The following is a 15010-nucleotide window of genomic DNA, read 5'->3' as shown; positions in this document are numbered from 1 at the left end:
GTAAATTGTTTAGCTAGACATTTGTTGTGCTAACAAGCTAGCAAGAGGTTGCATTGCAACAGCAACTTTCCGTAGACATGCGAAGCTCTAGTAAGCTCAACTGAAACGATAGTTTGTTTACAGTATACTAAAATGAACTAATAGTAAGTAGTGTGTGTATATACTCATTAAGTATGTAGTATACAGTAGAGGTCGACCGATTTATGATTTTTCAATGCCGATACCGATTATTGGAGGACAAAAAAAGCCGATACCGATTAATCAGACGATTTATTAAAAAATAAATAATTATAATTAAAATATATCATACACACACACATTTTTGTAATAATGACAATTGCAATAATACTGAATGAACAATGAACACTTAACTTAATATAATGCATAAATACACACACGCACACAGCTCTGAAGTGACAATGATACTGAAGAGTCTGCTTAGGAGAAAAATACTCTCAACTGTTTGAATAAAAATAGAGTAAGTTACCAGTGATGAATGTTGAAAACAAAAACTTTAATTTCTATATGCAGGAAATCCTATTTTAATAATGGGCATGGTAAGAATTGAAGACCAAAGTGCGAGTCATAATTCCCATGACACCTAGCAAAATCTGAAAAGCGGTTCCTTCATTTATTCCATAGGATGTTTTTAGATTCACTTAAAATAAGGTCTGTGTTTCGTGTAGGCTTACATCACCGTGCCAATTTTATAACTGTGTAGATATCCATAGGACAAGGTAACTCTGATCAATATTGGTTAAATATAAGCGAAGATTTAAAAAAAATTGTAGAGTGGATTTATGAAAATATGTTGACAAACGTTACCTTACCCTAGTGAGATTTACACGGGTATCAAAACGTCGAGGCGGTTTAAGCCTGCACGAAACACAGACCTTATTTGAAGTAGATCAAGACATTCTCTGTGGAAGACATGAACGGTAAAATAACGAAGAAACCCCTTTCAAATTCAGCCGCAAGTTATTACAGGAATTATAACGCGTCGACTATCTCTCTAAACCATATACCTATGACTAATCCGGAAACTATCACCTCAAACAAAACGTTTATTCCGTTTCGTATTTTATCTAACTGGTGGCATCCATGAATCTAAATATTCCTGTTACATTGCACAACCTTCAATGTTGTCATAATTACGTAAAGTTCTGGCAAATTAGTTTGCAAAGAGCCAGGCGGCCCAAACTGTTACATATACCCTGACTCTGCATGCAATGAACGCAAGAGAAATGACACAATTTCACCTGGTTAATATTGCCTGCTAACCTGGATTTCTTTTAGGTAAATATGCAGGTTTAAAAATATATACTTGTGTATTGATTTTAAGAAAGGCATTGATGATTATGGTTAAGTACACATTAAAGCAATGACAGTCATTGATTGATTGTTTTTTATAAGATAAGTTTAATGCTAGCTAGCAACTTACCTTAGCTTACTGCATTCGCTAACAGGCAGGCTCCTCGTGGAGTGCAATGTAATCAATGCAAGATTGGATCCCCCGAGCTGACAAAGTTAAAAATCTGTCGTTCTGCCTGTTCCTAGGCCGTCATTGAAAATAAGAATGTGTTCTTAACTGACTTGCCTAGTTAAATAAAGATTAAATAAAGGTGTAAAAAAAATAAATCATGTAACGACCCTGGGTTTATAAGCGCGGAAATCGACTCTGCCGCTTGAGCATGCTTTTGCGGCACATTCGATAGCGCGCCGGACCTCGGGCTAGAAGGTCGAGGGTTCGAGACCTGCTCCCTGCTGTTTCATTACACTGGTGTCGGAAGTGATCGGACCTCGCCAGTCGATAGCGCGCCGGACTTCGGGCTAGAAGGTCGAGGGTTCGAGACCTGCTCCTTGCTGTTTCATTACATTGGTGTCAGAAGTGATCGGACCTTGCATCCACGACAGTGCGTGTGCTTGGCCGGTGAGCGCGTTCCTGTAAGACGTAAAGTCGCAAGCTAGCGCGAGGACGCGCTCTTTGAAAGGAGGGACTAGTGTAACGACCCTGGGTTTATAAGCGCGGAAATCGACTCTGCCGCTTGAGCATGCTTTTGCAGCACAGTCGATAGCGCGCCGGACCTCGGACTAGAAGATCGAGGGTTCGAGACCTGCTCCCTGCTGTTTCATTACAATAATAATAATCAGCAAATCGGCGCCCAAAAATACTGATTACCGATTGTTATGAAAACTTGAAATCGGCCCCGATTAATCGGTCAACCTCTAGTATACAGTATGGGTATTCGAACACAGCTATGGATTGTGTATGTGTGCCATTCGGAGAGTGAATGAGCAAGACAAACAATTTAAGTGCCTTTGAATGGGGTAGGGTAATAGTATCCCGGTGCACTGGTTTGAGTGTGTCAAGAACTGCAACGCTGCTGGTGGTATTTTACGCTGAACAGCTTCCTATGTGCAACTCAATATTAGGAAGGTGTTCCTAATGTTGTTTTTTACACTATGTACAGCATGTGTATATACTGCATCAGAAGTGTTTCTTAGTCCAAGACCAGGCTTAATTTGTGTTTCGGAAACTGGCCCTATAACTAAACATGTAGAGATTGCATTTGGAAAGTATTCAGACCCCTTCACTTTTCCCACATTTTGTTACAGCCTTATTCTAAAATTATAAAATAGTCTCCCCCCCCTCCTTCAATCTACACACAATACCCAATAATAAAGGGAAAAAAGTTGACATTTTTTCTAATTTATATATAAATGAAAAAAATCACATTTACATAAGTATTCAAAACCCTTTCTTTACTCAGTACTTTGTTGCACCTTTTGCTAGCGATTACAGTCTTAAGTATTATTTTGGTATGACGCTATAAGCTTGACACACCTGTATTTGGGGAGTTTCTCCCATTCTTCTCTACAGGTCCTCTCAAGCTCTGTCAGGTTGGATGGGGAGTGTTGCAGCACATCCATTTTCAGGTCTCTCCAGAGATGTTGATCAGGTTCAAGTCCGGGCTCTGGCTGGACTAGTCAAGGACATTCAGAGACTTGTCCTGAAGGCACTCCTGCATTGTCTTGGCTGTGTGCTTAGGGTCGTTGTCCTGTTGGAAGGTGAACCTTCGCCCCCAGTCTGAGGTCCTGAGTGCTCTGGAGCAGGTTTTCATCAAAGATCTCTGTACTTTGCTCTGTTCATTTTTCCCTCGAGCCTGACTAGTCTCCCAGTCCCTGACGCTAAAAAACATCCCCACAGCATGATGCTGTCACCACCATGCTTCACCGTACAGACTGTGCAGTGGTTGGAAAAAGTACCCAATTGTCATACTTGAGTAAAAGTAAAGATAGCTTAATAGGAAATTACTCATTCATTCAAGTCATTCAGTAAAAGTCTAAAAGTATTTGGTTTTAAATATACTTAAGTATCAAAAGTAAAAGTATAAATAATTTATTGTATTAAGCAAACCAGCCGGCAACATTTTATTATTTACGGCTAGCTAGGGTATGCCCCTGGCTATCCATGGAGGGAAAACACATTCAGACATTTACAAACAATTCATTTGTGTTTAGTGAGTCTGCCAGATCAGAGGCAGTAGAGATGAGCAGGAATGTTCTCTTGATAAGTGTGTGAATTGGAACATTTTCCTGTCCTGCTAAGCATTCAAAATTGAATGAGTACTTTTGGGTGTCAAGGAAAATGTATGGAGTAAAAAGTACATTATTTTCTTTAGGAATGTAGTGAAGTAAAAGTTGTCATATAAATACACAAAAAACTACTTCAGTAGTATTTTAACACCAATGGGAAGGTGCCAGGTTTCCTCCAGATGTAACGCTTGGTATTCTCCGCCGATTGCTCAGTTTGGCAGGGTGGCCAGCTCTAGGAAGAGTCTTGGTGGTTCCAAACTTATTCCATTTATGAATGATGGAGGCCACTGTTCTTGGGGACCTTCAATGCTGCAGAAATATTTTGGTACCCTTCCCCTGATCTGTGCCTCGACGCAATCCTGTTTCGGAGCTCTACGGACAATTCCTTCGATCTCATGGCTTGGTTTTTGATCTGACATGCACTCAGCTGTAGGACCTTTTTATATAGACAGGTGTGTGCGCCCTTCCAAATCATGCCCAATCAATTGAATTTACCACAGGTGGATTCCAATCAGGTTGTAGAAACATCTCAAGGATGATCAATGGAAACAGGATGCACCGGAGCTCTATTTCGAGTCTCCTAGGAAAGGGTCTAAATACTTATGTAATAAGGTATTTTTTTAAAAACTTGTAATAAATTTGCTAAAATGTCAACCTGTTTTAGCTTTGTCATTATGGGGTATTGTGTATAGATTGAGGATTTTTTTTAAATCAAAAAAGTTTAATCCATTTTAGAATAAGGCTGTATTGTGAAAAAGTGAAGGTCTGAATACTTTTCCGATGTCCAGACTGTCTAATGGCACAAGGCTTTCCCTCCTCTCCCCTCTACCCCAACAGGTTCCCAATCATTTAATCTGGCTCATCTTTTTCTATTGGTTTTTCCACTCTTCCATGAACTTCATAGCTGAGCTGATGCGGTTCGGCGACAGGGAGTTTTACCAGGACTGGTGGTAAGTGGATGACTATTCCCAGTTAGCCTTGCGTTATTTGTGCAGTAATACCATGTGAATTGTGCCATGTGTTTGGATTACATGTAGTGCTAGAAGTAATGGTAAAGTAGCTTAGACAAAGTCTTCTAAATAAAGGATTTTTTTACTTCAAGAATGAGGCTGCCCTGCGCCTCCTTTCCCTCCATATCATGTAAAGTAGTGACTAGATAATGAACTGCAACTTTGTCTCTGACCGAGTCACTTGTTGTTTTGCAGGAACTCTGAGACGGTCACTTATTTCTGGTCAAACTGGAACATTCCTGTGCACAAGTGGTGCCTACGGTGAGTAGGAGTTTAAGAAATAAACATTGTGATTGGAACAATACCACCTCCTACAGCACTGACTTTGTGTGATGTGAGCATGTGTTCTGAGTTGTCTACAGTAAGTCCTGTAACCTTGTGACATTATAGCAGTTGTTTTTAAGATGGCTATAAACAACGCTCTTGGTTATTGTCTACAGTTCCCAACTAATAAATCATTTATTTCCATCTCTTGTACTCCACAGCCACTTTTACAAGCCTCTCATGAGGAGAGGTGTGAATAAGTGGGTCGCTCAGACAGCCATCTTCCTGGTCTCTGCCTTCTTTCACGAGGTTCGTGTGGGTGGCTGAGATGTGTGATGCCATCTAACACTCTGGGCATGTTCGACATTGCAGCCGACTGACTGATCTACATAAATAACTACTCCATGTTAGAGCCACTTGGGCTCCCGAGTGGTGCAGCGGTCTAAGGCACTACAAGAGCTGTCACTACAGTCCCTGGTTCAAATCCAGGCTGTATCACATCCGGCCTTGATTTGCAGCGCACAATTGGCCCAGTGTCGTCTGGGGTAGACCGTCATTGTAAATAAGAATTTGTTCTTAACTGACTTACCTAGTTAAAGGTTCAATATTATTTGTAGATCAGTCAGTCACAATTTACCTATGATGGTTTTGATCCTCTCCAACATGGCCACTGACTCATAGTGTCACACTTGACTTAATCTGATGGTGTACATGTTAGTGTTTTAAAGGCTGCAGCGATTTGATAATCTTCCTCTCTCATTTCAGTACTTGGTGAGCGTTCCTCTGAAAATGTTCCGACTGTGGGCGTTCATGGGCATGATGTCTCAGGTCAGAAACCCTCTTCTAAAAACAAAATGTATTTTTATAATCAAACAGTGGGTTTGACAACATGGTCTTCTGTTAATGGTTATACGCACATTTTAAAGTAGGTGGTTTTAGATTTTTCAATAATTGCCTAAACTTTTCTTTCAGATTCCACTCGCCTGGTTCGTCGGCCGCTTCCTGAGAGGTAACTATGGCAATGCGGCAGTCTGGATCTCGCTCATCATTGGCCAGCCCATCGCCGTACTGATGTACGTCCACGACTTCTACGTATTACATTACGTGTCACAACCATGAGCAGTTGGCCGCAAGCAGAGGAGCAATATATTATACTAAATAAGGTAAAATGTTTATTTTGAAAGGGAAATGTTCTATATGAAGCTCAACTGATTAGTAAGAATGTACTTCAAGAAGATTTTGGCCTTCAGATGCCATTTCTCGAATGCACTGATACACTACAGAGACACTTGGCTCTCGTCCTGTCATGTGCAATTGTTGTGAAACACTACCCTGCCAAAGCTGGAGAACATTTGTATGCCTTTTCTGTTTCTTACTTTAATAGTCTACAACTATGAAGACCAATGCAAAAAACTCTACAGTACCTGTCAAACGTTTGTACACACCTACTCATTCAAGGGTTTTTCCTTTATTTTTTACTATTTTCTACATTGTAGAATATTAGTGAAGACTTCAAAACTAATAACACATGGAATCATGTAACCAGAAAAGTTTTAAACAAATCAAAATATATTTGACATCCTTCAAAGTAGCCACTCTTTGCCTTTGACAGCTTTGCACACTCTTGGAATTCTCTCAACCAGCTTCACCTGGAATGCTTTTCCAACAGTCTTGAAGGAGCTCCCACATATGCTGACCACTTGTTGGCTGCTTTTCCTTTTCTCCGGTCCAACTCATCCCAAACTCTCAATTGGGTTGAGGTCGGGTGATTGTGGAGGCCAGGTCATCTGATGCAGCACTCCATTCTCCTTGGTCAAATAGCCCTTACACAGCCTGGAGGTGTGTTAGGTCATTGTCCTGTTGAAAAACAAATGATAGTCCCACTAAGAGCAAATCAGATGGGATGGTATATCGCTGCAGAATGCTGTGGTAGCAATGCTGGTTAAGTGTGCCTTGAATTCTAAATAAATCAGACGGTGTCACCAGCAAAGCACCATCACACCCACCTCCATGCTTCACGGTGGGAACCATACTTGCGGAGATCATCCGTTCACCTACTCTGCTTCTCACAAAGACGCAGCGGATGGAACTAAGTCCAAATGAGATTTCAGATCAAAGGACAGATTTCCACTGGTCTTATGTCCATTGCTTGTGTTTCTTGGCCCAAGCAAGCCTCTTCTTATTGGTGTCCTTTAGTAGTGGTTTCTTCGCAGAATTTCTATAACTTTTAACCATGCACACCTGTTAATTGAAATGCATTGCAGGTGACTACCTCATGAAGCTGGTTAAGAGAATGCCAAGTGTGCAAAGCAAAGGGTGGCTACTTTGAAGAATCTCATAACATAATTCAAATATATTAACACTTTTTTTTGGTTACTACGTTATTCCATAGTTGATGTCATCACCATTATTCAACCATGTAGAAAATAGTATAAATTTAAAAAAAACTAATAAGGTGTCAAATTTTGACTGGTACTGTACACCTATCGATATGCTGTTTGTCATGCCTTTGATTATTTAATGATCTGTGTATTTCATGTGGCTGCAGTAATAACCAGTGCATGGTGTTTTCCAAGAAATTAGTGCTCTTTGAATATATCTGCTAAAGGAACATGGTCCTCGTAAAATAAGTTGGGTGTTTTATTTGCCAATATTGACATCCCATTATAAATAAATGGCGAACCAAACAGTAACAAACACAGTATGCATTTATATTTGCACTTCAATGAACCTTTGTCACTAGTATACTTGAACTGTCATCTAGTTTAGCCCACTCAACCCTTCATGGTTTCAATATGACATGTCTATACATGCTTTTCTTCAGCAAATATCCTACTCGTGCCTGACATCTCTACATGAGCCACAAACCAAATCTAACCTGCATTTCACTTTTGTTTTACTTACTCCAAAGTGCCTAGTATTTTCTTTCCAGCTTCTATTGTCATGTGTTGTAGGAAATAAATATTGCGTGACTTCAGTTTGTTTTTGTACACGTTATTTTAATTCAGGACAGTTGTAAGAAATAATGCTTCTGTTAATTTACAATTTCAACCCAAGTGTGTTTGATGGGCAGGTAATATGTATTTTTAAAGCCTCCCCTCAACAAAATGTGTGACATTTGATAAATATTGTAATCTATTTTAAGTCCCATCTAGCGGGTGATATTTTTCCAGAAAAGTCAGATTGGGTAAGTAGGTGAGGGCAGGTTGCTTTCCATGCGGCTCCTATCATTTGGGAGACTGTTCCAGAACATGGCGTATGTTTCTCTCATGTTCTCTGTGCTAAGAGTTTTGTAACATTAGATGCTGTCACTGCACTGAGCTCCTCATTGGCAGCTAATGCACAAGTTAAATAAAATCCTGCCTGTGGAACTGGAACCTGGCTATTTGTTTTCTTGTATGTAATAACCATGAGCTTACACTGACCAGTGCTTGTCAATGACACATTTGCTGCACAATCATTTTGAGGGTTTACTCAGAATTGCAGATGTTCATGCTTAACAAAAAAGTATTGTGCATACAAAATGTTTATTGTGCAGAGAAAACAATCACATGGTTCCAAAATACTTCAAAGCAAAAACATTACAACAAATGTAGCCTATCTGCAAATAAAATTCACATCTGGAATAGGGGAGGAGAATCGATTCAGCTGCCTTACTGCTGCAAAGAAACGTGTCGATTAGCTACAAGAACTGCAACATATTGTACTTTGACTGATCTTGCTCATTCTTTGAGATGCATACGAGACAGTGTTTGCATTCCAACTGGCACCCTATATAGTGCACTACTTTTGCTCTATGGGCCTTGGTCAAAAGTAATGCACTATAAAAGGAATAGGGTGCTATTAGGGAGAAACATAGTCTGAGCTGTAGGCCTACCTGACAACTGGCATGGACATTATTTGTACTCACCTTTGCTTTGTTCTGTACGGGTAGATAAAGTTTGAACTCCGCAGGGAGCTCATCTTCCGAGTACAGTCTGTCAGAGAAGTACACTCTCCGTATGCGGCAGTTTGCATGGATCTGGAACAAAAACACAGGCAAGGTATTGCAATATCTAATCTTGTCCAGAACATACCCTTGCTAATATTTTAAAGCATGGGGGAGAGAACTCAATATACATTAAAATGACTAACACCAAATAGAAACATTGTAGAAATGATAATGGACCTACATTTCTACCATTTGACCATCAAGTTTACTAACAGTCACTAAAATTAGTTTGACACCCAATTTTAAAGTGTGTATTACAGTAACAATGAGTTCAGTATCTTATTATTCCTCCACACACATTTGATGTAAGAGCTAGCCTGGTCCCAGATCTGTGTGTGCTGTCTCGCCAACTCCTATGGTCACCAAACTTGCCATGGCAATGACCATGAGTCGGCAAGGCAGCACAAAGATCTGGGACCAGACTAGGTAAGAGATCCGTATATTGCATCTTGGTCCATGAGCCTTTCTGACTGACCTGTACGCGGAGTGTCTCGATGTAGTTGGTGCCGTAGGCCCGCCGTGTGAAGTCAGACAGGTTAAACTGGATCTGGTTCCAGCCATCGTCCAGCCTCATGGGCATGGTACAGATGAAGGGCTTCACCCGAGTGGTGCTCTGGTAGTTACTTGCCCGGAACCGCCTCCTCACATTCTTGTCATCCAACACCTGGGATTGTATTAAAACTTTCAGGTTTCAAACAACTAAGTATATGTTTTCAAAATGCATACTGCCTCCAGCTCCTTGCAAAGTGGTGTGTGATGCACTGATGAAGCCTGCCTTCCATTGCCGTTTGATGCGGCATTCAAAACAACTGGGAACTCTGAAATATCCAATCTCCCGACTTCAGTGCGTTCTGGGGAGGAGGGGGGGGGGGCGAATGGGAAAAATAGTTTTGAACGGTCATCCAACTCAGGAACTTGGGCCTACAGCTCCGACTTTCTGACCTGAAGATCACTGACATCATGATTTGAACTCGTATTTTCCAGAGTTCCCAATTGTCTTGAAAGCACCACAAGATGCTTAAGCATTTTCCACTCAAAGGCGCTATATCTGTATGCTGTAAGCGTGTGATAAGATGCATACAAATATACTGTACACACCCGCCAATTTAATTCCACAAAATTATGCAAATGAATCTTTAGACTGATAAGCATGATCAGTCAAATGTATTTATATCGACTGGTATTTACATCAATGAATAAGCTAAAAAATAATTATTTTGCAATGGAATTTTTTTCTTATTCTCCTGGACAATTGACCAGCAGCAAATTTTATTTATCGCTTTTCCCAAAAAATAAGCATCGGACAAAAGTAGTCTATTACCGGCTAACGGAAACCTATGAGGACTTGATTAAAATAATTATAATACAATAAAGCACAGCTTTCATGATTGTACAGATGCAATGGCTCTGATTGTTGACTTGGATGATAACCTACCTGGACTTCAAAGGTGAAATACTTCTTCAAATTCTTTATGATCATAACCAAGAACGGGAGTTTGATGCCAAGTGTCTTCTTTGGGTCAGCCGGACAAGTGATGTAGGTTATGCTGTTGAATTTAAGGACACATGGTTGGATGTAGTTGACTGAAGAAGAGATGCACAAACAGCAGACCTGCCAAAACGGGCTATGAAGATGGAACAAACTTACCTGACATTTGCTCCCTCCACTTCAAGCACTAGCGACTGAATGTCGTTGTCTGTAATCCGCTTTATGTGGCCGTTCCTGACCTGTAACAGCACACGCAACCGTTTGTAATGGGTTAGCTAGCTTGTACTAGCTAACGTTACTACTTTTAAGAAATGTGTTTGAGTATTGAATGTGAACCCAGGAAGATAAGGGAAGCTGGAGAACTACTGGATATCTAACCAAGCTAATAAACAAACGTTAGTTAGCTTGCTAGCTAGCTAAGCCTTGATTAAGACAGTACAATGACAATACTGTAACACTGCTGTCAAATTTGAGCTAAAACAAGATGTCCTAGTGCTAGCTAAACACAGGGCAGTTTGAGGAGCACAAAACCAGCTAACGTTAGCAAACGAGCTTCTAGGTTTCTATTGCCATTGTCATGAGTAAGCTGGTTAGTTAGATGTCTAACGTTAGTTGCTTGCTCCCTGGAGTTTAGCACCATACCAAGCCCTGCTCTTTAGCTACCTAGCTAGCAAGCCGATGTCAAATTTGCTAGTTGGCAAGCCAATTTATGCGTAGGCTTGTGTAAGTCGTTGCTTACCTTTTTATCCCATATCTGAAGCGGTTTGCTCCCAATGCTATACAAGATAGATAGGAATCCACTTTGAAAGGTGTTTTTAAACATTTGCGCGTTTATAACACCGTCTCATCCACATATGTTGTTACTTGTAACGTTACTTGTTGCTAATGTTACTTTAGTTTACTTGATTGATCTTTTGCCTCAACTTCAAGTTCCGTGTGGCACAAAATAATGGTCATTAGTTCTGCCTAGCCAAATGACAAAAAAAGAAAAGCGTCTTATATGAAAAGGAACTTCAGAAACCCCTAAATGTTACTGGTAATAAAGTATGCCGTCCAGCCCCACTGTCTATCTCCAGCAATATGAACAATGCCCTTTTTCGCTGCCTCCCCTTCTGCTATTTTTGAGTTGCTATGAAACGCAACGCGTTTCACGTAGGACTTAATTGTTGACGCATATCAGTTACCATGGTAACACAAAGCTTTGGCCGGGATAGCTGACGATGATCTGCATTGTAACCTTATAATATAGCTCAGTGACTGTAACATCATGCCAATTTCTACAAAGATTATTGCAACATTGTAACACCGTGTCACCCCCCCCCCAAAAAAATGAATAAACAATGCTTATTGTGTTTTTTATTAGCCATGAAATAAAACAAATGATGTATTCTTCTAATCACAGATGAAGGTTAAGTATGTGTTCTACTAACACAAACACAGACACATGATGAGGATGGGGAGATGGAGGAGGAACAGTAAACTACCAAAAGGAGTTTACTAAAGCGCCTAGGCCTATCAGAGCTCTATGGTCATTATCATCATGTTTAGCCTACAAAATAGAGGGAAAAGTGGGGGTCTTGGCTAGTCTACAGACGAATCCAAGGTAACAAGAGCACAAAGGCGGAGTTATAAAAGTTTAACTAGTGGTGGATAGGGGCGGTGGATTTTCCCATGTTGGAGTTAACGGAATGCTGGTTATTCTACCTCATACAAAGACGGGGAAACTTGAAGCACAAATTCTACAATCAGAATGCTACTTTCGAATTACACCTGCCACGGGGACATAACTTTTAACCACGCGCAATAAGAAAAAACTATATTCTCATTAGATATACTCGTGTAAATTGTGCATTTAAAAAACGATTGGTAGCCTATGTAAAAGATGTCTGAGACATCTTCAGTCAACTCTGGGTCCAGTCAGCGACTCTTGCAGCTGTCTCTGAAGGGTGAATGGATTGCGCTCGAGCAAACAATCAAAGGGTTGGACAAGGGAGACCCAGAACTAACCGTAATCGATGAGGTAAAATGGTTGTGGTTGTTTTTTAATCTAAACTGTTTGTTTTTTTACCGGTTTATTATCATGATGTGCATCAGTATGATATGTAATGAAGGGTGGGACTTCAGTAAAGACAATGAATACCTCAAATTAGCTTAATGTTAATCAAATATATATTGGGATATTAATTTATATATATATATATTTATAGCCTACACATATTTGTGGGCTATAAAGAAAGATATGATTATTAGTATCTTAAAACCAGCATATTTTGCCAACATAATTTTTGGGGGGGAAAAATATATGCAACATTTTTATTTCAAGCATATCAAATAATTTATTTGAATTATGAAATGTTGGTGGATAGCTATTTGATACTATTGAGTCAGCTAATGAGATAGATATGGTTGATTCTTCTCTTTTCCAGGAGTCTGGCTTGAGTCTCCTGATGATTGCAGTGAGGGAGAACCGCCTGTCTGCAGTAGACAGACTACTGGAGTTAGGAGGCAGCCCTAGTGAAAGGACAAAGGTAAGAAATTACTCAAACTGGAAAGTGTAAATGAGGATGAGGATGATGATGATGGACTGATCCAAGGGCAGCAGTCGGATTGTTTCCGACGATGATGGACTGATCCACGGGCAGCAATCCGACTGCTGTAAGCATATACCGTAACACCTTGATAAACTCATTGTAAAATGACATTGCAGGATGACTCCCAAGTCTATTTTCAGGCTACATATTAAGAAACAACTATGTAAGTATGGACCATTATTCTCATTCTAACTGGACACGAGAGTAGTGCAGAGGACTAGTGGGTAATAGGGGTAGATCATAGGAATAGAATTGGTGGTATTGCTATTAGAACTGTGGGGTAGATCAGGGTTGCTTCTGAGGTAGAGGTTGTTGGCAGAGGAGTGGGCATACTGGCGGCGCTGACCTTTACAGTAGAGACACTCACTAGGCATCTCTTCTGGGTCCTATTCTATTGCGTTTATGACCCAGCTGGGCACAGCGAGTCACAATCAAAACAACACAATGATGAGAATGACAAAACAATAATTTGGTGTGCTATATATCCTCATGAATAGCCACATTTTGGGAAATTTCATTTTTTCACACATTTTATTTTTGTGGTGGAACAGGGATAGTAGGAACCTCCAGAATGTGTGATATAATATCTGAAGCCTCCCTTATTAAATGGATAACGCACACTGCCATAAAGTGGTGACATAACTAGACAGACTAATCATTTCAGTAGGTGTTTTTCTCCCCATGTTCACTATAAAATAAATGATGTCACATGTGTACAGCAGCTGTGATAGGCAGTAAAAATCTATGAAATCTTGAGCATTGAAGCAGATTGAGCACAAAAGCAGTTGAATATCTAAAAATACCGTAGGCCTACTGACAGTGGGAATTGTTCCTTTATTGGGTGACATTTTTTAAAGCTTGTTTAGGAAAGTAGACTGCCCTTCCCACAGCGTCCACATACAATACTGCTTTATATGGCAATATTAACTCTTTGGAATTGGGATGATGTAGGCTACACACTTTTGTTGTTTATCTAAAGCTTTTATTTTAAGAATCCTGTTGACTTTTTCCCACAGACAGAATGGGTTTTTCTGCTGATTAATTAGCCTGATTACAGATTTGTCTACTGTCTTGTCCACTCCTATGATAACAGCATAGACAGATCTGGGATCAGGCTGAGTAATCAGCAGAAAAACACTTTCTTTCTTGTGGGATAAAGTAAACATGATGATTTTATCAGTTTTGTTTGTTTTTTTAAGAGCATTTTGTTCATGCTGTCTTGCCAACTCCTATGGTAAACATCATAGACAGATCTGGGATCAGGCTGAGTAATCAGCAGAAAAACAAATTATTTCTTGTGGGAAAAAGTAAACATGATGCTTTTATTAGGTTATTTGTTTTTTAAAGAGAATTTTGTTTATCCTCTTGCCGACTCCTGTGGTAAATACAGTGGGGCAAAAAAGTATTTAGTCTGCCACCAATTGTGCAAGTTCTCCCACTTAAAAAGATGAGAGACGCCTGTAATTTTCATCATAGGTACACTTCAACTATGACAGACAAAATGAGAAAAAAAAATCTAGAAAATCACATTGTAGGATTTTTTATGAATTTATTAGCAAATTATGGTGGAAAATAAGTATTTGGTCAATAACAAAAGTTTATCTCAATACTTTGTTATATACCCTTTGTTGGCAGTGACAGAGGTCAAACGTTTTCTGTAAGTCTTCACAAGGTTTTCACACACTGTTGCTGGTATTTTGGCCCATTCCTCCATGCAGATCTCCTCTAGAGCAGTGATGTTTTGGGGCTGTTGCTGGGCAACACGGACTTTCAACTCCCTCCAAAGATTTTCTATGGGGTTGAGATCTGGAGACTGGCTAGGCCACTCCAGGACCTTGAAATACTTCTTACGAAGCCACTCCTTCGTTGCCCGGGCAGTGTGTTTGGAATCATTGTCTTGCTGAAAGTTTCATCTTCAATGCCCTTGCTGATGGAAGGAGGTTTTCACTCAAAATCTCACGATACATGGCCCCATTCATTCTTTCCTTTACACGCATCAGTCGTCCTGGTCCCTTTGCAGAAAAACAGCCCCAAAGCATGATGTTTCCACCCCCATGCTTCACAGTAG

At 40.1% G+C, this 15010-nt stretch overlaps 3 protein-coding genes across 5 annotated transcripts in view; 2 read left to right on the top strand and 1 right to left on the bottom strand.

Moving 5' to 3' along the window:
- The window catches only part of dgat1a (diacylglycerol O-acyltransferase 1a), a 32462-nt gene extending 24614 nt beyond the window's left edge, over positions 1 to 7848 (top strand). The window contains exons 13-17 of the mRNA XM_055893911.1: positions 4435 to 4547; positions 4803 to 4868; positions 5093 to 5180; positions 5637 to 5699; positions 5844 to 7848. Coding sequence (XP_055749886.1) covers positions 4435 to 4547; positions 4803 to 4868; positions 5093 to 5180; positions 5637 to 5699; positions 5844 to 5990 — 477 coding nt within the window. The 3' untranslated portion in view covers positions 5991 to 7848. The remainder of the gene's footprint in view (positions 1 to 4434; positions 4548 to 4802; positions 4869 to 5092; positions 5181 to 5636; positions 5700 to 5843) is intronic.
- Positions 3178 to 11442, bottom strand: LOC129830985 (cilia- and flagella-associated protein 20-like). 3 transcript variants are annotated; one of them, XM_055893912.1, is made up of 6 exons: positions 11091 to 11442; positions 10511 to 10590; positions 10298 to 10409; positions 9338 to 9526; positions 8782 to 8892; positions 3178 to 6728 (listed from the first exon to the last, which is right to left on the bottom strand). In XM_055893912.1, the coding sequence occupies exons 1-6, from the start codon at positions 11172 to 11174 to the stop codon at positions 6696 to 6698; spliced, it is 609 nt and encodes a 202-aa protein (XP_055749887.1). In that variant the 5' UTR covers positions 11175 to 11442; the 3' UTR covers positions 3178 to 6695. The 3 variants fall into 3 exon arrangements, with proteins under 3 accessions (XP_055749887.1, XP_055749889.1, XP_055749888.1); XM_055893914.1 differs by lacking the exon at positions 3178 to 6728 and adding an exon at positions 8380 to 8527 and having other exon boundaries at positions 11091 to 11441; XM_055893913.1 differs by lacking the exon at positions 3178 to 6728 and adding an exon at positions 8380 to 8530 and having other exon boundaries at positions 11091 to 11440.
- Positions 11443 to 11515: 73 nt separating this feature from the next.
- trpn1 (transient receptor potential cation channel, subfamily N, member 1) overlaps positions 11516 to 15010 on the top strand; it is a 54106-nt gene continuing 50611 nt past the window's right edge. The window contains exons 1-2 of the mRNA XM_055893910.1: positions 11516 to 12371; positions 12778 to 12879. Of these exons, the coding sequence (XP_055749885.1) occupies positions 12234 to 12371; positions 12778 to 12879 (240 nt within the window). The 5' untranslated portion in view covers positions 11516 to 12233. The remainder of the gene's footprint in view (positions 12372 to 12777; positions 12880 to 15010) is intronic.

Source organism: Salvelinus fontinalis, chromosome 32, assembly GCF_029448725.1.
Source record: "Salvelinus fontinalis isolate EN_2023a chromosome 32, ASM2944872v1, whole genome shotgun sequence".
Lineage (NCBI taxonomy): Eukaryota > Metazoa > Chordata > Actinopteri > Salmoniformes > Salmonidae > Salvelinus > Salvelinus fontinalis.
Note: the sequence above shows the minus strand (reverse complement) of the source record. Positions and strands in the feature narration are given on the sequence as shown.